We start from the raw sequence: 24,826 nt of genomic DNA, 5'->3' as shown, positions 1-24,826 counted from the left end.
ACACACACGGTTTGGTTTTAGTCCAATCTGATTCACTAGTATTGTTGTGTTGTTGTTGTTTTTGAGAAGAATGTTAAAAACAACCCAGATTTTGGACTGATTAAGGTTTTTTTCAAAAATTCTGTTTCAGGATTCATCTAATCAGCGTTATTTAGTGGATTATTCTGGTTTATCTGTCCTCAATTCAGTTCAAGTTTCTGGCTCAACAAATACTACTGCATAGTTTTTGCACTCCGTCCCCCACTCTGGCTTAATGAAAAAGATGACGCATAGCCATTTTCCAAATTTCTAAATATAAGAGAACAAAAACAGAATTCTTACATATAGAGGCCTTAATTTGCTACAATTTTTCTAGAGATCAACAATAGTTTAAGAATGAATGCAAAAGCCCAACAATGAGCTCTTGAAGTATATCAGCAGCAAATGAAACCAGCTCAAGTCACACAGGTTGCAGACCTGAAGAGAAATAAAATGATTTAAACATCTAGATTAATGCTGCCTCTATGACTTGATTTTCCCTTGGCATATACAAATGCAAAGATGCATGTTGGTATATTTGACCAAGATATGGGTAATGTGCAACAACGTAACTGTAATGTAAGCGTTCTGAAAAATCAAATTGGAAATGAATGCCATGATATTAAGTCACACTTTAAATATGAAGTGATAAACTAAATCTTTTTGTGTTGACCTGTCAAAGAAGCCATACTTTATTAATAAACTGATTAAAAGTCCGACAGAAATTTTTAGAGGGGACCTGCCTAAAAGAACTAAAAAAAAAATTTAAAAAAAAAAAAACCACTGGAGTAGATTTTTCCAGCTTCCTTCCGGGACAGTGAGGTCTTCCTAAACATGAGACAACAGAGACATCTAGTGGTTGCAGAATAACTTGGGCAAAATTATTACTACAAGGTATTTTCACCATTTAGAGATAGTAATAGTTTGAATTACATAGGTAATGTTTCATAGATCTTTTTCTAAACACTAATTTTCAAATAAGGTAAATTTGCAAAAATAATTGAAATCTACACAAGAGTCATCAGAAATTGACCAAAGAAAAAAAATAGCAAGATAACAATTCTTTTGAAATTATTACTGTGGTACTACAAAATTAAATCATACACATCTTATGTACTGCAATAAAAGGATTTGGTGGCTACATTCAGTTAGAAAGAAATTGATTCAGGAACATTCCTGAATCAAATTACATTTGCAAAAACTGTGTGTGTGTGTGTGTGTGTGTGTGTGTGTGTGTGTAAAAACTGTGGGAAAGTGAGGAAGGACAGAAATCAATTTAGCAGAATGGTCGACGTTAACCTAATAACATTATATTAAAACGTGAGTCATTCCCCCTTTTTTGTCAAAAGGAGGGGAAAAAAGCGGTTTAGGATACTAACAGAAAAACACATACAGGGCAGAACTGTCAAAAGTTGTCACGTATTTATTTACCTGAGATGAAGAAGCTTTGAAGAAAGTAAGTATTAATTTCCAAGTGAGGAGGTATCCCAGAACATAACAGAAGTCTTCACTCAGTGGCTTAATAGTAACTATCTGTCCAACAGGAACACACCCCAACACATTTTCTAGTAAGTCCTCTTGAGTGCTAAGAAGAGACATCAGCGCGGCTGGCGGTGACCTAAGAATCAATGATGAAACACCACAATTTTCTTCATAACTCATCCCCTTAACAAATTGACAGTATGTATAAACCTCAAGCATTTTAGAAGTATCTTTCTCTATTTTCCAAAAACCATTTTAAAAGTCCCCCTTTATGTATTCAACTTGGACTCCTAATTTCACATAATGGCAATGATAGAATCTGAAAGACATAAAAATATATAAATATATATGATCTGATATATGTGAAAATATGTATTATATATTTTTACGTTTATAAATATGTAAATATATAATACATAATAAATATAACATGTTACAAATAATATATTTTTAAATATAAATTTTATGTAGACTCTAGAAGTTAGCACTTAAAGACCCTTTTATAAAACATGTATTTCAACTTTCTGTTTTATAGATGGGAAAAAATCACACATCCAGAGAAGTTTAAAATGATTCAAGTCCCTCAGCTAATCAGGGGAATGATGAGGGATACCAGGCCCTTTATCATCCTGTAATGGGTACAGAGATCACAAGACTGTATGTCTTTTCAGGAAAGTAAATTTAACATTCACATTAAGTCATGACAACGTTAGTGAAATTTCTTCTTTACTGCACTTACTAACACTTACAGGTGAACTTAAGAGATTCTCAAAAAGTGAAATACTTGAGTAAATCCTGTCAAATTCTGTTCTCTATGATATTTTAGCTTGGTTTTTTACTTTCACCTCTGTGATCTTTTTTCCACTGCGGTTTCCTTCTCCCAGCCCATAAACATGGGTCTACAAGTTTCTGCCCCTAGGTTTTTACCTTCAACACCACCATCTCATGTGCCAACCCTTCTCTATTCCACACCAGTAGTCACTAGGTCTTACAAACACCAGCTCAGATGTCTCTCCACTTTCCTCCACTGCCTCCAAGTTTATGATTTCTGGAATGGTTTCTACTTCTGCTTGTACAACTTATGCTTCACACTATTGCCAGAATCAGCTAGTAATATCCCATCTTCTACCAAATAATGGCCCAAATCCTACACCATGTCATTTGTAAGGCCTCCATTAATATAAGTACCCTTCCAGCTTTATCTTCTACTATGCCCTCCGTTTACTCCATACATATTCGTTCATTTATTCTTCCATTCAACTATTCATAAGTCTGTTTTAGGCCGGGGATTGATTCTGGGTGCTATGGACATAGTCGGGAACCAGAAACAAAAAAAATCCCTGCCTGCACAGAGCTTATGTTGTAGTGAAAGAAGACACAGACAATAAAAAGAAATATGTTAAGTGGTGACTGCTTCCCATTGCCCAAGCACATCCGGAAAGGCTGTGCCTCCATGCCTCTGTACAAGGTGTTCCCATAACTTACATTGTCTTTCCCGCCTGCCGAAATGCTACCTAACCTGGAAGGTCTGCATAAATGTCTCTTCCACAAGAGAGTCTTCCCTTCCTGGCATACAGCAGTGGTGGCCCCATAATATGTCATCTATCCTTTTTCCTAGCACTTGTCTTCTATTATAGGATACTATTGTCTGTTAGACAGCAGCTGCTTAAGAAAAAGAACACTTACTAACACTGTATTCTTCCCTCAGCGTTTAATTAATACTTTTCACAAAATGGGTGCTCAACAGATATTTGAATTAATCTACTCTTTCCACAAAAACTACCATGTGGCCAAAGAAAGTTTTACTAAATAGTAGCAAACTGAAAATATGATTTAGGAACAATGAAAATGGGCAAGAAACAATCTTTTTTAGGTGAACTCTAGATTTCATTGATATCTTACAGATAACTTTAAAAGATCTTTTGAATGAATATACACTCTGTATTTAAAGCTTTTGTGCTGCCTCAGTCTTCTAAAGTCATTATAAGTGAAATGGGTTATGAAAAGTGAATAAAACAAATTATTGAGAGGAAAAAAAAGAAACTTACAGGGCTGGTTCTTCTTCTTCATCTCCGTATGACTTTAGATTATCCTGATCATATTGTGGTAATTCAGGCATCAACCTGGAAATTAGAACATTATTTTATATTACCTTGTCCAGTGTTAAAAATCATGCTTCAGAGCAGAAAGACCAATACTTATTTTGTAATGAGTATATTTTTATTTTTTTTCTGAAATAACTACCTATGGCCAAGACTCTCTAAATGTAAATTGTATATGGAGAACCAAAAGATCAAAAACTTGGCATCCCTGTCATTAAAATATATGGTCAAGTTTACTTTGTTTTTTTGCTTTTTCAACTTTGACCTCTTTTAATGACTAAGAGTTAAAACTAAATATATATTCTATTTTTTTTAAGACCATCATAACCCGATTCAGAATTCTTACTTGTATAGCATATGATAAACAGCAATTTGCACAGGCCGAGCTCTAAAGAGGAGTAACGGGGCCAAAGTATTCAGCAAAGTCTGGAGATGTTCCGGCAAGTTTGTTTTTTGGCCAGCAACCAATCTTGCAGGGAGTTTGTAACTCAAGAGCTGATCCTTTGGGATATACGTTAATGTTTCACACATGGGCTTCAGCATTGCATTCTGAAAGGATGTTTCAGATGTATCTTTGCTTTCTCCTGATGACAAAAAGGAGAAAAAAGTGCACATCCCAAAACAAAGTGAGTAAATACAGCTTGACTGATTAACAGATAATCAAATGTTACAAATGTTATTTTTTAAAAAATTAAATAAAAACTTGACAAACATTACACTAGTCCTAACTAGAAACATGTTTTGAGTATGTATTTCAGATAATCTCAACTGTACAATGACTTCTATTATCTCATCCTTAAAAAGGAAAGGTTCAAGTTACAAATGACCTATTCACGTTGTCTAAAACCCTATTACTTCACTTTGCAATGATGGTCTTTTGATACCTTGCCATTTTTCAATTCTTGTCATGAACTGAGTATATATGATGCTCCTGAGATACCTAGCTTTCTCTCTCTGGCTTTTTTCTTTTACTATTCTGTACTTTTTGACTTACACATCCAAAGATTTTGTTTGGAATTTTTCAACAAGTCATTTTTAATGAATCTCACTATTATTCCCTTTTTCACTTGCCTGCTGTAACAGTCACCAAAAGAGGTAAAAGCAAACTGTGGATGCCCTGGGAGAAAAATTCTTTCCATTCACTGATTAGATTTACAGGTAGAGCACCAATGGTATCCCGAGTTGTGGAATCAAAGAAAGCACTGAGTTCGCAGGCCAAATCACAGCTGACACAGGCAAACAATTGTACGAGTGGAACAGAATACAAGGCATGATTCTCACTTGTTGTCTGAAGAAACAAAAATTAAATAGGTAAGCAGACTTCTACAAGAACATCACAAATCAAGGCAGTAAAGTCCCTTTCATTTCTCTAAATTTTAAAATAAAAAGCAGTTGAAATGTATTGTTTCAAGAGACATTTACATATTTCACATCAAAGTAACTTTTTTCAAAATTAAATTCTGGAATTACAATCAATGCATTTATTCTGAAATGTTCTGTTTTATTTCTAAAACTACAAAAGAAAAATATCAATTACCATTTACCAAGTGAAATACATGATAGACACACTTATCATCTTCTCCGGAGCCCTACTAATTGGTGATTAAGTTATTTTAAAATAAGGAAACTGAGGGTCAACTAAATTTAAAATCCCAAGCCACACAGCCACTAGCAGGCAAAGCAGAGACTCAGACCAATTCAACCCTGACTGCCTTGCTGCGCTGGAACCCACAACTATTCTACATCTGGTCGCTTTGGGTCAGAAAAAGAACACTAATTCCCTTTGAATCTGCTTACTCTCTAATGCATTACTCTAGCAATACTGACACAGCACATTTTACGAGTAATTTAATTAGAACCAAAACATCCAAAAAACGTGTCATGAAAAGACAAAACCCAAAAGGGCTGGGTGGTGAATATATGAAAATGAGCTAATGGAGAGAACACTTTAATAGCAGTTAGATTTGGTCACTGAATGATACTGGCAAATGTGAAATCTATCATTTGACTAGTCTGTGAAATAGTTGGTACGGAGTACATCTATAAAGTGTTTAAATGTTTGCAAAGGCGCTAATTACCATCTTTACTTAAACAATGAGATTAGTAAATAGTTCTGGTGCACAGATACGCCTGAAGACCCATCACAGGGCATGACACATCAGGGTCATTTACCTCCAGCCAAGCCAGCATGGAGCACATGATGAAGTCCCACTCGCTCTCCGCCAAAGGAGATGAGCAGTTTTTGAGAAACAGGGAAAGGAACCGGATTATTTCTATATTTACTCCCAGTATCTCTGGACTTACTTCTGATAAATTACTGTGATAGAGACAAAACAAAAGCAAAACAAAACAAAAGCATTAAAGAATTACAGACATTTAGTTAGAAAATATTCTATTTTAAATCTTATATACTTATAAAAGATTGACCTAAACGTCTACCACGTTGTTCCTCTACAAAATACATAATCTGGGTCCACACTGTATATAGGGGGGAAAAACAGAGTATAAAGTATCACCTACCAACTGAAAAGAAAAATGTCTTCATGATCTTTCTTCCAGCATATTAGAATTTTTAATATACCATGTAACAGCTCTCCATCATCTATGCTTCCGGTTTGCAGACAAGAATTGAAAATGGCAAGATGCCCAAAACCTCCTAAAGTAAAATTCAAAATGAAAATTAAAAAATTTTAATTGATTTGCTACTATGAAAAAGTCTACTTTGAGATAGAGCAAAACTTTCTTGAGATGTGCCAGGGGTGGGGAGTGTTAGGGGCACCGACCACGCAGTTGAAAATCCGCATGTAACTTTTGACTCTACCAAAACTTCAGCTGTCTCTCTGTATCTGTGTGGAACTGGTTCCAGGACATTCCCAACCCATGGACACCCAAGTCCCTTATATAAAACGGCAATTCCCAACTGCGCGGGTCAAAGATACTGATGAGAAACCCAGGGATACAGAGGGGAAGCCATATATTTATTGAAAAAAATCCGTGTATAAGTAGACCTACGTAGCTCAAACCCGTGTTGTTCACGGGTTAACTGTATAATGCATTTAATCTTCCTTTAAAGGCAGGGGAAGATTTGTTTTTTAAATCTTCCCGGCCAAATAGAAGAGACTCAAGTGTAATCAGAAAAAACGGATTTTCTATCAGTTAAAGTGTATTTGTTAGCTAACTGTGCTTCATCACTTTGGCTGAAAAGAGTAGCACTGGTTGACAAATCTCAGAATTTGTCTTCCTTCAGGTGCCCTCCTGTCGGGCGTCGGCACAGCTGTGCCCCTTCCGGTCTGTGACCAGCACACAGCTGTGTGACACAGCAGCCCTGTGTCTCCCACTTCCTCTCTGCCATGCTCGGTTACAGCCTGTGCTGGAGAAACCACCTCCAGTACTCCTCTCCTCTATGCAGTCAGTTCAGCTGATCCCCTTTCCGGAATTGCAAATCCCAACCTAATCCACAGTCTAACTCCGTAAGTGAATTCAACAGGAAAGTTTAATACCAGAAAAATTGATTTTTGACATCTGCCAGTCCTTGGTGCCATTATGGCAATTCTTTTACTGTGTGTTTAGGCATATTCTTCCATTATTTCAGACTTTCACTATGCTTCTTCAAGTCTTCAATGCAGTTTCCACTCATCAGAGACATGAAGCTTATTAGTCAGGAACATGTGACGTTCCCAACCCCCCCTGTCTGCATCTGTGTTTATCCCATGCCTCTCATAACGTGTCTCAGAAGAAAGTCACTCCACCTACACAAGGCGGATGTCTCCCAACTATTGTCCAGATCCCATCCTACTTGCCCTCCCCTCTCATCTTCTCAGTGGGAACTTTCAACAATCATCTGGTCTCTATTTTCTATTCCTCCTTCTCCCTACAACATGCATTTTCCCTTTGACTTCATAATTCATCTCCAGCCTTCACCTTTTTTCTACATCCCTGTTCGCCACTTAAAAGACTATCTGCCTGCCCTTTCTCACCACTAGTCATTCCAACAACGACAAAGCCAATGGACAACTTTCAGTCCCTAACTTCATTTGATGTTCTGTGGTACTTAACAAAGGTGAGGAATATCACCTACAAGTTTTCCTTTGCTTCTTCAGTCCTTATTCTCAAGTCTCCCTCCACCCATGTATCCCTTAAATTAAGTACTCGTGTCCCTTGGTATTCTTTTCACTCTTCACGCTACCTGAAGCTCATCCTTATGTACAGATTGATATACTACCACCTACATGACGTGGGCTTCAAAAGCAGCATCTCTGTCCAGTGAATAGGTACTGCTTACTGAAAATCTCCATTTGAATATTTATTCCATAGGCATCTTAATCTGCTACGTTTAAAACTAAACATCAGCTCCCTGTATACGCCCTTCCCCATGCTCCCCCTAACCCTCAAGTCCCCTATAGGATTTTCTATAAGGGTAATGGTACTTCCATCTACCAAATTCAGAGAGATAATCAATTCTATTTCCCGAATCCCTGTCATTCCCATTTCCTCTCTTCCGTCTACGCCTTGACTTAAGCTCTCTTTATCTCTCACTAAGACTATTCTAATAGCTCCCTATCTGGTCTTCTACTTCCTTCCAACCTCTCTTCTCTCACATGTATCCTTCATATGTTGTCAAAATAAGCTTTCTAATGTAGATGTGACAGTCGACTATTCTCCTACGTAATTTGGCCCAATAGCTATTTACTGTCTATAGCTTATAGTCCATACTCCTTAACCCACAACACTAGGCCTTTATGATCTATTCCCTTCCATTTCTCAAAATCTATCTTCCTGAGCATCCTAACATCCTTTGTCCCAAACCTTCTACCTTAAATGCCAGCTAAACTGAACTATCTATACTCTTTTATGTTTTTGTTTAACTGGAATGAACTTCCCAAACTGTGGCTATTGAAAACCATCCTTCAACTCTCAGTTGAAATATTTCTCTTTGTGAAACTGCCACTGACAACTCATAACAGAATGGAAAACTCCTTCTCTGCCACTTCACACATAGGAAATCTTTTTGCTATATCAGTTATCACATGATATAACTTTATATATATAGTCTCTACAAAAACTGACACAAAACTAGTGCTCAATAAGTGTTTATTACATAAACAAACAAATGAACTAATAGATGTCAGTGTCTAAAAACATTTAGAATACAACAAAAGCTATTTCCTCTTTTGCTTTTATATGTTCAATCACTGGTTGACTATGGAGAAATGAGGCATAGCTAAAAAAGCTACAGATGAAAAGAAATGATTAGAGGGTATTTACAGTTGTAAATCTTCCCTTAAGGCTGTAGCATTTTTATACCACAGAATGGTAACAGTCACTCTCCAATGACACTCATCCTCTGACTGTCAATTCGTTAGGTAGCAAAGTACAAACTAGGAATAAATCAGCTACAATTCATCTTTGCTAGATTTGGGTTTAGACATTAAGAACACATCTTTCATCTCAAGCAATAATTAAATTAATAAAATATTTATTATCAAGAAACTAACCGTTAGTACTGCAAAGATCTTCCTTAGTCCAGGCCAAAAGCGCAGGTATACACTGAGCAATGAATTCTTTCTTGTCTTCTTTTGACAAAAATGGACAGAGACTTTGAATGGTATGCATATTACCTTCTGTTAGTGGGAAAAAACTGTAAAGAAAAGAAAAAGTGTGAATTCTATTTATCCTAAATATGCTATTATTTCAGAAAATTCCTCTTATTCAGATTATTCAAAAGGACTAATAATTCCATTCCAAAAATAATTGTATAGAAAAAAATAATAAAAGAAACTATGAAAAGAGATTGACAATTGCTGATTCTGGATGATGAAATTGTAAATAACTTTTTTGCTGCTTCTTTCTCTTTTTTACATGTTTCTAATTTTTAAAATGAGCATATATAACTTTTCCCCATGTATGATTTTTTTGGAATTACAACCAATACAATTATGATCTCTTTAAGAGTCAAAGAATTCAATTTAAACAGTACCATCTGCATGTCCTTTCTATGAACTGATATTCACATATGTGTATGTATATAGTTGGATTTACATAATGAGATCGCACGAAACACATTGCTTTATATTTTAACACAATGTATGTAAGTTGTGTTACCTGTCACTTACATACTTTGCAGAGTCTTCTACATCAGAACATATAGGTATAAACTACTCTATTTTAAAGCTATATAACACATCAAAAACAAAAGTATTCCATACAATGTATGCATCATAATTTAACTATTCCCGTGTTAGTGAACGTTTAGGTTTATTCCCCTAATTTTTGCCTGTATGAATAATGATGCAATAAACATCCTTGAGCAGATATTATTTGGCATATGTGCAAATACCCCTATATGCTAGATTCCTAGATTAGAATTTAAGATTAAAGGACTTGAAGTATTATCTTTTGGTCATTTCACATTGTTTCCAAAAAAGCGTAATCAATTTATACACTTTCACCAGAAATGTATATGTGACTGTTTTGTTACACACGTAATGAATCTTTTAAATTCCTGGCAATATAGTAGATAAAACATGCTTCTTTTAATTTGTACTACTGTCATTATAATAAGGTAAATTCTTTCATATTTCACATTTCATAAATGAATTACCTTTGACTATTTCGTTTGCGAATTACTTGTTCAGGTCTTTGGCACATTTGTCAATTTGGATTGTTTCACTGATTAATAGAAGCTATTTATATACTATGGACATTAACTCTGTTAATTTGCAAATGTTTTCACCTATTTTGTCACTTGTCCTTTAACCTTTGTTTACTATATTTTTGTCATACAGAAGTTTTCTTTTTAAGAAAATTGTAGTAAAATATACATAAAATTCATATTAACTATTTTTAAGTGTACACTTCAGTAGTGTTACATATATTCACATTGTTGAGCAACGAAACTTCAGAACTCTTTTTGTTTCACCAAACAGAAACTCTACCCCCAACCCCTGGCACCCACCCTTCTACTTTTTGTCCCTATGAATGTTAACTGTGCTAGGTAGCTCAAGTAAGTGGAATCATATAGTATTTGTCTCTTTGTGACTGGTTTATTTCACTTAGCATAATGTCCGACAAGGTTCATGTTGTAGCATATGTTAGAATTTCCTTCCTTTTTAAGGCAAAATAATATTCCCTTGTATGTATATACCATATTTTAGTTTGCCCATTCATCTGTTGATGCATATAGGTTGCTAGTTTTCATTTTTGCAAAATCAAACATCTATTATTTCTTTTTCAGACTTAGGGTTTTGCTCTTTGCTTAAGAAGATCTTCTCCATGCCAAGATTATCCGGTCTCTTATTTCCCCCTAATACTTTTATCAATCTGTCCTTTATACTAGCTTTCATCTGGACTTTACTTTTATGTATAATGTAAGGGAGGAGTCTTACTATGTTTTTCAAACACATACATGTCCAATTTTCCTAACAACACTATTATTGATTCTGCTCACTGACTTGAAAGGCCACCTGTATCCAAAACTAAATTCTCATGTATGTGTGGATTGGTTTCTGGACTCTGTATTTTGATTCACTGATTTGTCTATTCACCAATTTCATACAGCTTAATTACTATATTTAGTAGGTCAAACCCTTTTCACTTTTCTCTATCAGAAATTTCCTAGCTATTCTTGAGCACGTTTCCTTCAAACGTATACTACATTTAGAAGTTTTTCAAGATTTTCAGAAAAATGTTGCTGAAAATTTTGATTGAGATAGCATTGAAATTGTAGATTGAGAGGACCATTTTTACGATTTATCTTCCCACCTTTTTTTATGATGCTTACTAGAGTTTTATAATTGTAATATTTTGTTAAATTTAATTGTAGGTATTTATATTTGTTAACATTGTGAATGCAATCTTTTTTCCTATGCCATTTTTAATTGATTAGCACTGGTGAATAAGAAAGTTACTGATTTTTGAATGTCAAGTATATGGCAAGCCATCTCAGCAGTAGTTAGTTCTACTAGCTCCTTAGTTAATTATCCATTATTTTTATAATCAGAAAAAATTGAAAGATTATGCTGATTAAAACAACCAATATCAAAAGATCACATACTGTATAATTCCATGTATGTAACATTCCTATGTGATATAATTATAAAGAGGGAGAACAGACTATTGGTTGCCAGAGATGAGGAAATAAGACAAAGAGAGGTGACTGTGGCTATAAAAGGTTATCACAAGGGATCTTTATGATTAAAACTTCTCTGTATCTTAAATTTTGGTGGTAGCCACACATGTGATCTACACAGAACACACACACAAACAGATGAGTGCATGTAAACCTGGTCAATTGTATCAATTTTCTTGGTTGTGAAATTATATTAAAGTTATACAAAATGGGACTGATGCGGGAACTGAATAAAAGGTATAGGGAATTTCTTCGTATTATTTCTTACAATTGCATGTGGATCTACAGTTATCTCAAAATAACAAATCTATAATTAACTCAAAATAATGTTTTACACATTTTAAAATAAGATTTAAAAAAATTAAAATTTAGTTTACAATTCTACTGTAGCAGAACCTATATGTATCATTCCAGAATTCTTCTTGGTAAATCAGTAAATTCAAAATGCCTGTTGATAAATTTCAGCTAAGTGTTTAATCTGAATGCTCAGCTTCTCTAGTCTGATCAACTCTAGTAGAGCTCTAGTATGTTCAACCACAAAATGTATTTCTTTGTCTTAAGAACACATTTATTGCATTTGCAGAGAATATTAGATGATCCTTATTTAAGAGGAGTAAGTAACTTTCCTCATCACTTCCATATGGCAAATAAAGTGATGGAAGAAAGATATTAGGGAGGGGAAAAAGAAAGATTTCTACCAGAAAGATTTTTTGGGAAAAAGAGAACAAGTTTATAAAATGCTAGTTGTTTGAAACAAGTATAAAATTCCACATCAAAATGTTACAAAGTTAAAAATACTTATTACAAAAAGGTGTGTCCTGAACCTAAAACAACTGAAATTCTTTTGAAGTCTTTAATTCTCATTTCCTTTAATTTCTTCATCTCCTGTATCTTGTTTTCTTGATTCATTAGAGATTGTTCATTAGTTGGGGGTTGCCAAGGTGACCAATCACAATAAATTACAAAGTAAAAACATTTTAAATAAGAATACCCTTCTTTTCTCCTATAATGCCGTTTTACTTCTTCAGATGAAACACTTCGGGAAAGGATCAATTTCGCAATAATAAGAGACCACAGAGTGCCATGTTCCCTGGATCTAAAAAGGGGAAAAAAAACAAAGAAACCCATTTTGAAAATGTACTTAAGATTTGTAAACACTGTTTACCTGGATTCCTGTTACAGAATTAAACAAGTCACCGTGAGGATATCAATTCACGCAGGACTTTTGCACACAAACAGCTGCCATTACTGACAGGCCTGGGAGCCTGAGCTTCACACTGGTACCAAGCTCCCATCCAAGGCAACCCCGAAGCCCCTCAAGTCCCAATAGAGGAGAAGACCTTCAAGATTAGGCCTGAGGTTGCCAGAGGCTGCAGCTGGGAAAAGGACACATCCCGGAGGACACCTCGGCTAACTGAAGTTACGGAATTAAGGAGGTATTATTATCCACTGAGGAAAGTTCTGGGGGTCAAGTATGCGGAGTGGGGCTGGAGAGGAAGACCTGCTCGGCCTGAGGCCTCCGACACGGGAAAGCAAACTCCAAACACTACAGGCAAGTGAAAAACTCTTAAAGAGAAAGCCGTTCAACAGAGTAATTTCAACAAGCTAAACAGCTAACTGCTACAACCTCTACAATGACGTGTTTTCATACCTACTTCCTCGTCTAGGGGAGAATGTTTGTAGTTGCAATATTAAGACACACCTGTAACAACATGCAAGATAAAAGACTGAATTTGAGAGCAGTGAGAGGATGGGTCACAGATGACAAGTTAAAACAACTCCAGAGGCTTCTATTTTTTCCATCATCTGTCCCTTGAACATGTTTCTGGATCTAGTAACACAGGCAAAGTCCAAATACCTCCCCAGAAAAGTAAATCAACTACTTAGTATCCACAAAGTATTTATCACTAAGACTTGGGATTAATTTAGATCAACCCTCTGACTGAAAATTTAGCATAAAGAGGGCTTACATTTCACAGAAACAAAATCATACACTAGTAAAATAGTCATTAAAAAATGGGAATTGAAAGGGATTTTTACCTGTTAAATAGCAGCTGCAAAAGGCCAGAAGTATTACCAAGGCCACATAAGTTATCATATGTAATATTCATCTTTTGAAGCATTTCACAAAATCCAGTTAGAAAAATAGGTGGATTGTCTAATTCTTCACACCAGTGCAATGAATAGAGCAGTTCTGCAACTAACAGAATAGATGACACATTATTAAGTGTACTTTGTGAATAGACCTCTCAATAATTTTCACTTCTCTGCCCTATTTTCTAACACTGCAATGTCCACTAATCTCAAAATATCTATGAACTGATTTTCAAATCTGCTCTGAGATATTCAAGATAATGAAAACTGAGAACATTTGTCAGATACAAAATGCCATTCTTCTCCCACATCTTACTTGGTCCCTTTTCTGATTAGTTAAGAATATGACAGGGACCTTAGTTACCAGAGATACTGAAAGAATCTTCCTATTACTTTTGCAACAAGTGGTGAAAAGTTGCATTCAAAATAAACTAAGGAATCCGAAATCTGAAGTGAGAAGTTCAAGCCGGTGTGATAAATGGGAGCCAGCATGATCCAGTAAACGGCATGAGCCATCCTCACAGAGTGGTCTGTATTCAAATGAGCTGTATACATTGTTACGATGCGGATACTACAATCTACCTCCTGGGACTACTGTGAGAATTAAATGAGCAAATATCTATCACAAAACGTGGTATGTCGTAGGTGTTTAATATATAATTAGTCACTACTCTCTTTTAAGAAGCCATGTATGGTATTAATTTGGGAGTCCGAAGACTTGAGACCTGGTTTAAAAACATAATCCTATCCCTTACAACATAAGTAATTCTAATCAAGTCAAGACAATAATATCTAACAGAGAAGATTGATGAGAAGATTAAATACACAGTGTTGTCAGTTTGTAACTAGTAATACAATTAACAAAAATAAATTATTACCAAACTGATTACTCTAATTTCCAGTTTTGTTTCTGGACAGAGTCCCTCTGTGAGCAAAGCCCATGTCCTTGCACTCAGTTGCCTGTGCAGCTGGCTAATCAACAAAGGTGTCCCAGCTTCCTCCCCTAGGACACACATTCTCCTCTGCAGGAACTGTGTCACAGCTGACGGCCTTACAAACAAGACTGAGGCAGAACCGTGCAAATCCTGTATTTCTCATACCATCACGCACAGGTGACACTGCTGCCTAGAATTCTATACCATTTCCTAAATCCTTCTAGATTTCAACATTTGAATCTCCAATTGCCCAGAAAAAAATTATAGCCTAATAAATACAAAGGAATAGTAGTTCAAAAATTAACTAAAAGTTCAGAATCCTTGATGAAACACCAGAGTCCCTTGACCATTTTCTTTAGGGCTGTGTGCCACAGGATCTGCTTATACCAATGTCATGCCAGCTTGAGTAACTCCTCTTACGCCAAACTCTGCTCTACGGCTAACAAGGCTGCATCAAAATTTTAGTATATTTCCATCCAATTTGCAATTTAACATTCATTACTTAAGTAACCTCAAGTTTCTCATCAGTAAGATAGTTATAGGAGCTGAAGATTCTTGATTCTTTAAGAATTTAAATTGCAGTATAATCAAAATTATTTCAAAATTATATTACAATTATTTCAAAATTCTATTTATATTATACCTGAATGCTCACATATACTTACTTATTTTTTCAAGCTCATTGTTTTCTAGGACTATTTCCTTTTTCAGTGCAATTAGTATCATTTTACTCAATAATGCTGAAGTGCACAGATGGCTGGGAAGTTTCTTTGTATCTTCTTCTTCTTTAAAATCTGTTTTGAAACACTCATAATTCAAACTCAGTCTCCCTTCTAAAAGAGGTCTATGCAACCACTGTAGAAAGAATAAATTATATACAAAATCATTAGATATTCTATTTGCTACCTAAACAATTAAGACAAGGAACAAAAGTAATTAGAGTATCTTTGAAACGTCATGAAATAACTTCAAAACTGAATTCATCACTAGTTTTATTAGTAAAACCATGGAAGTCTAGAAGTCTGGTTTCTTCTACAGAAAATTACAGACACATATATTTAAGACTCCTCAGGACAGAACTAGGTCTTATTCACCTTGTACAATGGCTACTGCCAATGTCAACTGGAGTCTTGCGAATAGCAGACATACAATATCTGAGCATTCAGAGGCATACATGCAAAGAAGATACTCACTTCATTTACTTTTTTTCTTCCCCAGAATAAAACAAAAGACAGTCATTTCATTTACTTATTTTTCTTCACCAGACATAAATAGTAATATTTAAGCTTGCATGGAATCCAAACTTCAGAATGAGATATGTGCTCTCCGATTTCAAACATACCTGTATAGGAAGAGACTGTCTCATCTTTTCCCATTCATTGTTGTTCGGCATTACACTTCCTATATAAACTCCCAGAAGGGAAGTATCTTCACTTTCTAGAAGTTTATTTAGCAAATCGTCAACAGCAGACAAGAGGCATTGAAGACTGAAAATAATGTAAAGAACTTAATTGTTGTAGTTGTGCTGTGACTGATTTGAACACCCCGGTACGCATGAAACACCCTATGGCAGAAAACAGCTCACCTGAACAAAAAAACAAAAATAAATGTAAGCCACCCCTCTCAACACACACACACACACACACACACACACACACACACACACACACACAGTCAAATCGGTGGTTAATACACCATTTATGATTTGAAATCGAGTGCTGCTTCTATCTCAGAATAAAGGGGACCTGACCTACTTCAGAGATTTCTGAAACACAGCTCCCTTATGCCATGAACAGAGAGCATGATGATCAGAGAAAGATCTCACTCAACCCCAGTAGCCTCTGAATGCATTCTCCTACTTTTCACTTTTATATATGGATTTAGGTATGAGGTGTGAAATATATTTACAACTCAACACCTTGAAGCAGTGGCTGCCAGACCCCCAAAAAATAAACAACAAAGAATAATCACCATGTGTGCTGGCCAGGAGAGGTTATGGTCACAATCCATACCAGCCTAAGACACAGAGTAGCACCACCAGCATTCTATCACGGACCATAAATTAGGACTTAAGCAGATATTGTTCAATTAAGTGAGTTTAAATGGATGAGCATTAAAACAAATCCTTTTGGAAAAATCTGGATCTTCTCTAAAGAATCCTATAGATTTCTTAAATAGCAAGTCATTTTTCATAGGCTGTCACACTAATTACAGACTCTTATTTAAGGACAGTGATCAAGTGTTAAGAGATACTGTGCAACTGGGCACAAAAAAATGGTTACCTTTTGATGTCCAAAGATGAGGACTGAACTTGGTTCTTCAGCCACAGAGCAGACAGATGTAGGAAGGTACTCTGCTTATCTGTTGTACTGCCAGTTTGATGGACCAGTAAATTCACACCAGAGAGCCAAGTATTTTTCAGTTTACAGATAAGAAAGTCTAAAATCAAGATGTCAATAGTAATTTTTAATCCCACTGCAGTAACTATAATCAGTACAAAAGAATTCACTGCAGGACTCAGATTTTTAAGGTACCATTTTAAAAAGAAAACAAAAATTACTATTCAATTGTCAAAATAACTATGTCATAAATATGCAATAATACAACCTAGCTCGTGTCATATAAATATAAAAATGGTAAGATTTTTAAAGTTAGCTTTTTTCTGCTCTGAATGTATTTACAAGAGACTTATCCTTTCGGAGATGTAAAAAAAATAGTACAGCTTTTCCAAATAGTGAAGTTAGTACTCAAGAAAGGGTGGGAGAGGACAGCTCTCTCTCAACAGTATTTTGTGATATTCCTTTCATAAATAAGTCTGAATTAACAAACACACAAGGAGAGAATATAGTCCTTAAAAAGGCAATCTCAATTTCATTTTGATATACACCAAGACTGAATGTTTTCAACTATAAGAAAAGGAAAAAGATATTAATATCCTCCTTTATGAATGCAGAACTGAGGCATGAAGAAATTAAGTAACTTGCCAGAGCTGAGTAAAGAGGCTAAGATGCTATTCTAATTCATTTATCATGGCCTCTTCAAAAACTGTTTCCTTGATATCAAGTAAGAACTTTAGACATAATATCTACATATGTCTTTAACTCAGTTTCTAAAGCTGAAAGTGTTTACGATCTGTAGTCCTTTACTCAGAATGGTTTCAAGTTTCAAACACATTACTATTCAATTGGCAAAGCCCGGGCACTTACACACTGAAGGTCAGAGCCAGCGATTCCCCAACCAAACATCTGAGCAGTAGGCTCTTACCTGGCAAGTGTGTTTTCTCTTTGCTCTGAGCACATAACTGAAAGACAGTTAATAATAAATCTTCAGATGATGGCAACAGCAAGCATCCTTTGGCTGAGCTGAAATAGTGAAAGGCCACGTCACAGATAAAAGACACTGAAGAGTCATTATTTTCAGCTTCTGACAATTTGGTTGCTTTGGATAAAGTTTCATGAAGTTTAACAATAATTCTTTCAACATATACTTCTCCAATCAAGTAATCTAGAGAAAAAAAATACAGAGAAAAAATAAAAAATATTAACAGTATAATTCTGAATACCTTATTTTGGGTTAACTATTACTGGATTTTTTCCATGTATTTTTTAAAAAAGTGTTTGTGTAGTCACAAAGAAAATCACATCAACCAATCAATGTTCTCACACACAAAAACCCTCTCATAAAAAAAAAAAAAAAAAAAAAGCAGTTTTAAGTTAAATTTAAAAAGCAATGCTCTCTAAAAAATTAGGGTGAAGAGCTGTGCTGTGCTAAATTCAAAAACCTTTAGAATGTAAAATTAAAATTTTAAATGTCTCCCAAGTCATGCTACAAAGATTAATAAACATTTAGGGTACTTACAAATTAATATGTGAATGAATTACGTCTCATCATTCTCAACAAATACTAGCAAACTTAGCAGCATGAAATGCCCTCCCCCCAAAAATGAAAGGATTATTCCCTACTGAAAAACAGAAGCCTGATTTTTGCCTACCATTTTTAACATGTTGGGATAACACCAAGCTTAAAAGAGTCCATCCTTCTGAGAAGTGAGATTCAGAAGACACTGCAGATTCCAAGTCCTTATTGCAAAGATGGTCTGCCAAGGTTACCAATTTCTCTCCAAGGACATCTCCTTTTAGCCAAGGAATTACTAAAGCATGTTTATCTGAACTAGAACATGCCTAAAACCATAAAATTAAAGCAAAGATTAGAAGCAAGATCAGTAAGTGTATCTGCCTACAATATTACTTGTACCATACAACCTTCCTTCATGATAAGGCCCCAACCCTACCCCCTCTACTTGCCCTCAAGTTCTCAGGCGGGTATCGGCCCAGCGCCCCACTAAGCCTTGCTTATGTACACTTCCATGCTTTGCTCATGCTGTCTTCCAGGCAGTAACTATTTCCCCTCTTCTTCACTTAATAAAATCTCATACATTCTTTGAGAATCAGTACAAATCCCACCTGCTTTAATGAAGTCTCCCCCATCCTCTCCGGCCCATACTCATCACTGATTTTCTCTGAATTCCTAAAGCACTTACGGGATTGCATTATTATTTATAATGTTTCATCTGTGTATGTCTTGTTTCCAATGAGACTGCAAGTTCCTTGAGAGCAGAGACTGTCTTATACTTCTTTGATACCTTCTATCAGCATTGCAGGTATGTTCAAAGAATAATAAATAGCTGAACTTTGAGGACAGATTTTTTAAAATGCTCTATAGATATTAAATTTTTGTTCATTAATTTTGCTAAAATTAAAGAACAATTAATATTTAATGATGATAAATTACTTCAATATGAACAATGGCACTTATTTCCACAAATTCTCTGAAATAGTTACTGGAGCCAGATATCTGATAGCAACTGATTTATTTTCATGGGGTGGGGAAGCAAGGAAAAGATACTGTAAATCCACCCCCAAAAGCATGCTGATCCGTGTTCCCAGAGCTTCTTTTCCTTTAAGGGCTAAGAAGAAAGGAATTTGCAACTTGGTTCATTTCAAAGCAATCTGGAAAAAAAAAAATCCAAGTGTGGATTGGGTAGTGCCTAAAAAACTGTTTATCCTTTTATTTAAAAAATTGTAGGTAACCAGAGCTTTTATGTTAGCTCAGGCTCTACCAGTATTCTGGCTTTATGACCTTGGACAAATCTCTTAACCACCCTGGGCCTATTTCCTAATTTGAAAAATAAAGATTAACCTAGAAAATCTCTAAGGTCCTTTTATGGACCTTAAAATTCAGGTTTGTTTTTTAAAGGTGACCTCAGACTCTGCTCATGAAGTATGAGGTGGCATAAAAACAAGAAAAACTAGAGTTTAGATGGCTATAAAATTGCCTTTTCTAATATAGTTTACCAAACAAAACCAATCTATTTTATAGACTCCTACAGAATCCAGATAATCACCTTCTGAATAAAATGTCTCTCGGGTTAGTTAGCAAGACATGAAGTTCAACTTCTCAATGTTTTAACACATTTACGGAGAGAATCTGACCAGCGTTAAGATAGGAAGTGAGTCAGTCATGGAAGTATAGGAGGTAACTACCGGCTATGAACTTCCAAACACTACCCAGGAAGACGACAGACTTCCAAACACAGGTATCTAACCGACACAGCAGGTATATTTCTCACCTGGAAACAGATGTATCTGTCTTCTCTTATCAAATTTTTACTTCCCTTACTCTAATTCTATACCTATCAAGCACCTGTCTGATAATTTGGCTTTTCAGGTAGTCTGTGTACAGGGAGAGAAGGTACTGGATACACTAATGCAAATCATGTGCCTGATAAGTTGTATTTCTCATTGAAAAATAGTAAGTTAATATTCTATATTCATTTTTAAAAACAAACTATTGGGAGAAATGGGGAATTATTGTTTGATTGGTATAGAGTTTCAGTTTTGCAAGATGTAAATTTTCTGGAGACTGCATAACAATGTGAATAGACCTAACACTACTGATCTGTACACTTAGAAATGGTTTAAATGGTAAATTTTACGTTATGTTTATACCATTTTAAAAGATAGAAGAAAAAAAACTTGTAAATTAAAGACTTATCTGTGTAAAAGTTTTAAATAATACAAAAATGCTAAAAAGGAAAGAATTTTAGGTAGCTAGTCATAACATTTCTTTGATTGAAAGTGTGGTTAGTTATATCATTTACATCTTCACTCGGAAAGAATACTTAAACCATTTATTAAAATTTCCAAATTGTTTATGCTCTTTGATTTATTTTCATTATTCTTACCACTAATTTTCTTATCTAGTCAAGGGGCCATCAGACAAAGGCCAGGAGATTTTAATTTGCCAACACAGCATTCCAGAGTAGGGCGATGTGTTCTAGCCAAAGCTAAAACTCCTCAATCCACTTCTACAGTAGGACAAGAGACTAGGATAGTAGAAACCGTGTAGCCTTAGTTTAAAAGACAGTAAGATGTTTAACTCTCCCTTTGTTACCTGCTAGGGAAGAAACACTGGCTTTTCCATGGGCTGTTCTTTCTTCCCTGATATTCCTAACCAGAAAAATAATACTACAGAAAGGCAAACACCAAATGTCTTCCCAAATTATGGGACATAATAATAATAAGGAAGTTCTGTAACATACACACCTGACCACATCCCACTGTGTGACTATGACTGTGGTTTTAATCTTTCTTACCCATAAACACAAAAAGAAAAAATCCCTAAGATACCTTTTCAATGATCTGAACAACAGAATTCCATTTCAGATCCACCTGAAAGAGGAAAAAGAGTTAGAAACAATCTGCTAGAAGGAATAGTAAAACATTTTACAAGTAGATGAAGTAACCATGCAACCACTATAAAACTAAAACTTGTATAGCTAGTCCAACTTTAAATAATGCATGGACTGAAAGAACTTACCCTTCAATTACCAAACTTTAGTCATCCTAACATATTTACTGAACACCTACCCGGAAGTCTCCCACACTTCCCAGACTGTAATCAAGAAATATTGTTGGGCTTTAAATTGACATTCCCAGTCAAGAAACAATCCCAAAAAGCATCCCATGCAGGTCTCACTCTACTCATCCATAATTAGCGTGCCAGTATAAACCCTCATAGTTTAAAAGATACACAATAGTAATACCTCAGTTAGGTTATCCAAGACATCTTTTCTTTCCTTATTATTGTCACAGCAACACAGGGCACTGTACAAAATGTCCACCAAGAAACTAGCCTCCTTTCTTTGCTCTTCATTTAGCCAACCTATTAGTTTCTGGTATAAAAACTGCACTGCGGGATTTCTTTGTATCAGTGTGGCTATTTCAAGAGGTTTGGATTTGATGATGCTCTCTTTTTCATCACCTAGTAGCACTTTAAATACTTGGGTTGAAGAGAAGGAGATGAGCAGAGTGGAAAGAAACCTTAGATGCTGCTCTGAGTTTTGGTCATTGACATAATTAATACTCATTTCTGCTAGTCTGCAGACTAAGTCTTCCAAAGGCTTTTTCCGGAGAGGAGATATAACGTCTGAACAAGGATGGGAGGCAGGAGGTTCAGCCATTAGTTCAGAGCCTTCACTGTTCTCTCCTTCTGAGGAGACACATTTTTCATTCTCTTTATTACTTTCAGGCATCTCATCAGCAAATCTAACCCTAACAAATTTTTTGCTTGACTTCAGTGAGCTCTTTGGCTTCTGAAGGACTTGTAATAGGCTAGATACACCCAAAACAGACTTAACATCAGCTTCTGGCTCATCAATTTTCTCGGTACAAATCTCTGATAATCTTTCCCAGAAATTTAGTAGCACTTTCTCCAAGTTAGGAGCTATTTTATCATCTTTTTCCATATCTGCTTTGGTTTCCCAAGAACTTAAAGTTTCTGCTAAATGGTCAAACAGCTGCCCATCTTGCAATCTTGGGTCTTTGAGAACTTCATCAATAAAAGGAATCAACTGAAAAAGAAGGTGAAATACAAAAGTTCAGTTTTCAGGAGAAATAAGCGTTAAACAAGGTATTTGTAAAACATTACAGACTTTCATATTTAATAAATGAAAAACATGGATTTTTTTCCCAACTCTGAAAAGAGTTAACTTGAAAATCATTTTCATATCATATAAAGAGCTTAATGATTTCACTGTATTCTCCCTGACATACATCCTTTTCATGATAAAATTGACCAAGATTATTGGTCATCAACAAATAATATAGTTTTCTCTACATCAGCTGAACTTATTCAAGTTGTGTTCCTTTTTTCCTAAGCCAATATGAAAGACATATAGGACTCACAATTCAGAAACCTTGTACTTAAATTACAAAGATAACAGAAGTTAATTATCTGAGACATCAAGTAGGATCTGGGCTTATATAATTTCATTAATTAATTTTCTACCATAGGAGCCATAGTCTAGAACCTGCTCTCATTACAGGTTTTAAAAGCCAAGTACAACTATTCAAAAAGGATACACGTACTTGAGTATTTTAGAAGTAATAAGATAATTATTGCATGATTTAACTTTAATACAAAAGATCACAAATAGCACCTTCTAAATTCTATCTTGCATTGAACTCTCTAAAACAATCAGGGATTATACGTCTAAGACTGACTAGTACTCAGGCATTATACTAGGAACCATGAAAATCTTTACAAGGAAGGCTAATTAAAATGGCAGCAACACGCAATGAGTTTGATTCTTTGTAGTCAGTGTGGAAAGGCACTGATGACTTTTACATTATAAATACCTGATCATTGATGAGCATCTCTTCAATTTCTTTCTCACCTAAATTCTGTTGCATTATAAAACGTAGGCATTCAAAAAAAGCACACACTACTGCTGAGCACTCTGAGAAGCTGGTTTTGATTCTCTCTGTTGATAGCCTACGAAATAATAAATAACTGTGGCTTACTCTTTCATGAAAAAGAAAATAAACAACTCAGAAACACCAAAATAAAGAGATGGAAAAGACATCATACTAAAAGAACAGGCTTTTCAAAAAATAAAATTCTTAAACTAAAAACTTAAGAACAACCAACCAAAATACAGCCCGATTAGAATATGAACCTGAACACAGAAAAAAAAGCATATTTTCAAAAATGTGTCAAAACAAAAGATAACATATATTTATTTTCTATTCATGAACCAATCCACCTACAAATTTAAAAGCAAGGACTTAATCAAATAAAAAATTGTGTGAAAAATGTTTTTACATCATTAATAAAATTGGGTATCTTTTGTTAAGTTCAACAAATACACTGAAATAATTTTTTAAGTATGATTTTAAACAGCTATTATACAAGTTTATGGAACTTTTAAAAACTTCACTGGTTCACTTTCTGCATTTGTATTTATCAACATACAAAAAAATGGCTCATTTGAAAACTGGCCTACTGCCCTCTAAGGGCCTTACCAGATTTAACTCACTTTCTGCTGTATACTGGTGTTGAAGCCTCGAAAGTACCCAAGGAAAAAATTCCAATTTCATTCTCTGAAAACTTTAAAAGTGTTTAATGAAAAGAAAAACAACATGGGGAAATTTAAATTAAACAATAATGTATGTGTCATTTTACCCATTTGTGAAAACAAGAAAAATCTCTTTTGCTTTAAAGATCAAGAATTTAAATTCCTTACCCTGCAATTAGAGAGGTGAGGAAATTTTTGAAGAAGTCCAACTTTGGAGCTGTAATGGACTGAGGGAGTTTACTGATAAATGGCAGAAGATAAGGATATATGACAGTAGCCAGACCCCGACCACCTTCACGAACCACAGCTGACAGCTTGGGAAACACACTTTTTTTTGCATTTACATGAAGCCAACAGTCCTAATCAAAGAAAATATTACAATAATAATTAGAGATCATAAACATACTTTCCCCAATTAAGACAGAAGACATATAGGCCTCAGAAACACAAATAAGTACCGTATTTCCCTGAAAAAAAGACCTAACTGGAAAATAAGCCCTAGCATGATTTTTCAGGATGACATTCCCTGAACATTAAGCCCTAATGTGTCTTTTGGAGCAAAAATTAATATAAGACCCGGTCTTATTTTAGGGGAAATACGGTATTCTACCTAAAGTGGCTAACATCTCTCACTGCCATTAAAAACTAA

At 35.1% G+C, this 24,826-nt stretch overlaps 1 protein-coding gene across 1 annotated transcript in view; it reads right to left on the bottom strand.

Moving 5' to 3' along the window:
- LTN1 (listerin E3 ubiquitin protein ligase 1) overlaps nucleotides 1-24,826 on the bottom strand; it is a 47,961-nt gene that overhangs the window by 9,579 nt on the left and 13,556 nt on the right. Inside the window, exons 8-25 of the mRNA XM_019729877.3 lie at nucleotides 24,346-24,536; nucleotides 23,459-23,594; nucleotides 21,865-22,671; nucleotides 21,449-21,490; nucleotides 18,751-18,940; nucleotides 18,024-18,263; nucleotides 17,042-17,198; nucleotides 16,102-16,246; nucleotides 15,425-15,614; nucleotides 13,771-13,930; nucleotides 12,722-12,826; nucleotides 9,098-9,240; nucleotides 6,123-6,258; nucleotides 5,775-5,919; nucleotides 4,674-4,890; nucleotides 3,949-4,186; nucleotides 3,549-3,623; nucleotides 1,450-1,636 (exon numbers count right to left, since the gene is read on the bottom strand). Of these exons, the coding sequence (XP_019585436.3) occupies nucleotides 1,450-1,636; nucleotides 3,549-3,623; nucleotides 3,949-4,186; nucleotides 4,674-4,890; nucleotides 5,775-5,919; nucleotides 6,123-6,258; nucleotides 9,098-9,240; nucleotides 12,722-12,826; nucleotides 13,771-13,930; nucleotides 15,425-15,614; nucleotides 16,102-16,246; nucleotides 17,042-17,198; nucleotides 18,024-18,263; nucleotides 18,751-18,940; nucleotides 21,449-21,490; nucleotides 21,865-22,671; nucleotides 23,459-23,594; nucleotides 24,346-24,536 (3,504 nt within the window). The remainder of the gene's footprint in view (nucleotides 1-1,449; nucleotides 1,637-3,548; nucleotides 3,624-3,948; nucleotides 4,187-4,673; nucleotides 4,891-5,774; nucleotides 5,920-6,122; nucleotides 6,259-9,097; nucleotides 9,241-12,721; nucleotides 12,827-13,770; nucleotides 13,931-15,424; nucleotides 15,615-16,101; nucleotides 16,247-17,041; nucleotides 17,199-18,023; nucleotides 18,264-18,750; nucleotides 18,941-21,448; nucleotides 21,491-21,864; nucleotides 22,672-23,458; nucleotides 23,595-24,345; nucleotides 24,537-24,826) is intronic.

Source organism: Rhinolophus sinicus, chromosome 17 (genome assembly GCF_057876585.1).
Source record: "Rhinolophus sinicus isolate RSI-liver-muscle chromosome 17, RSI-T2T, whole genome shotgun sequence".
In the NCBI taxonomy this organism is placed as follows: Eukaryota; Metazoa; Chordata; class Mammalia; order Chiroptera; family Rhinolophidae; genus Rhinolophus; species Rhinolophus sinicus.
Note: the sequence above shows the minus strand (reverse complement) of the source record. Positions and strands in the feature narration are given on the sequence as shown.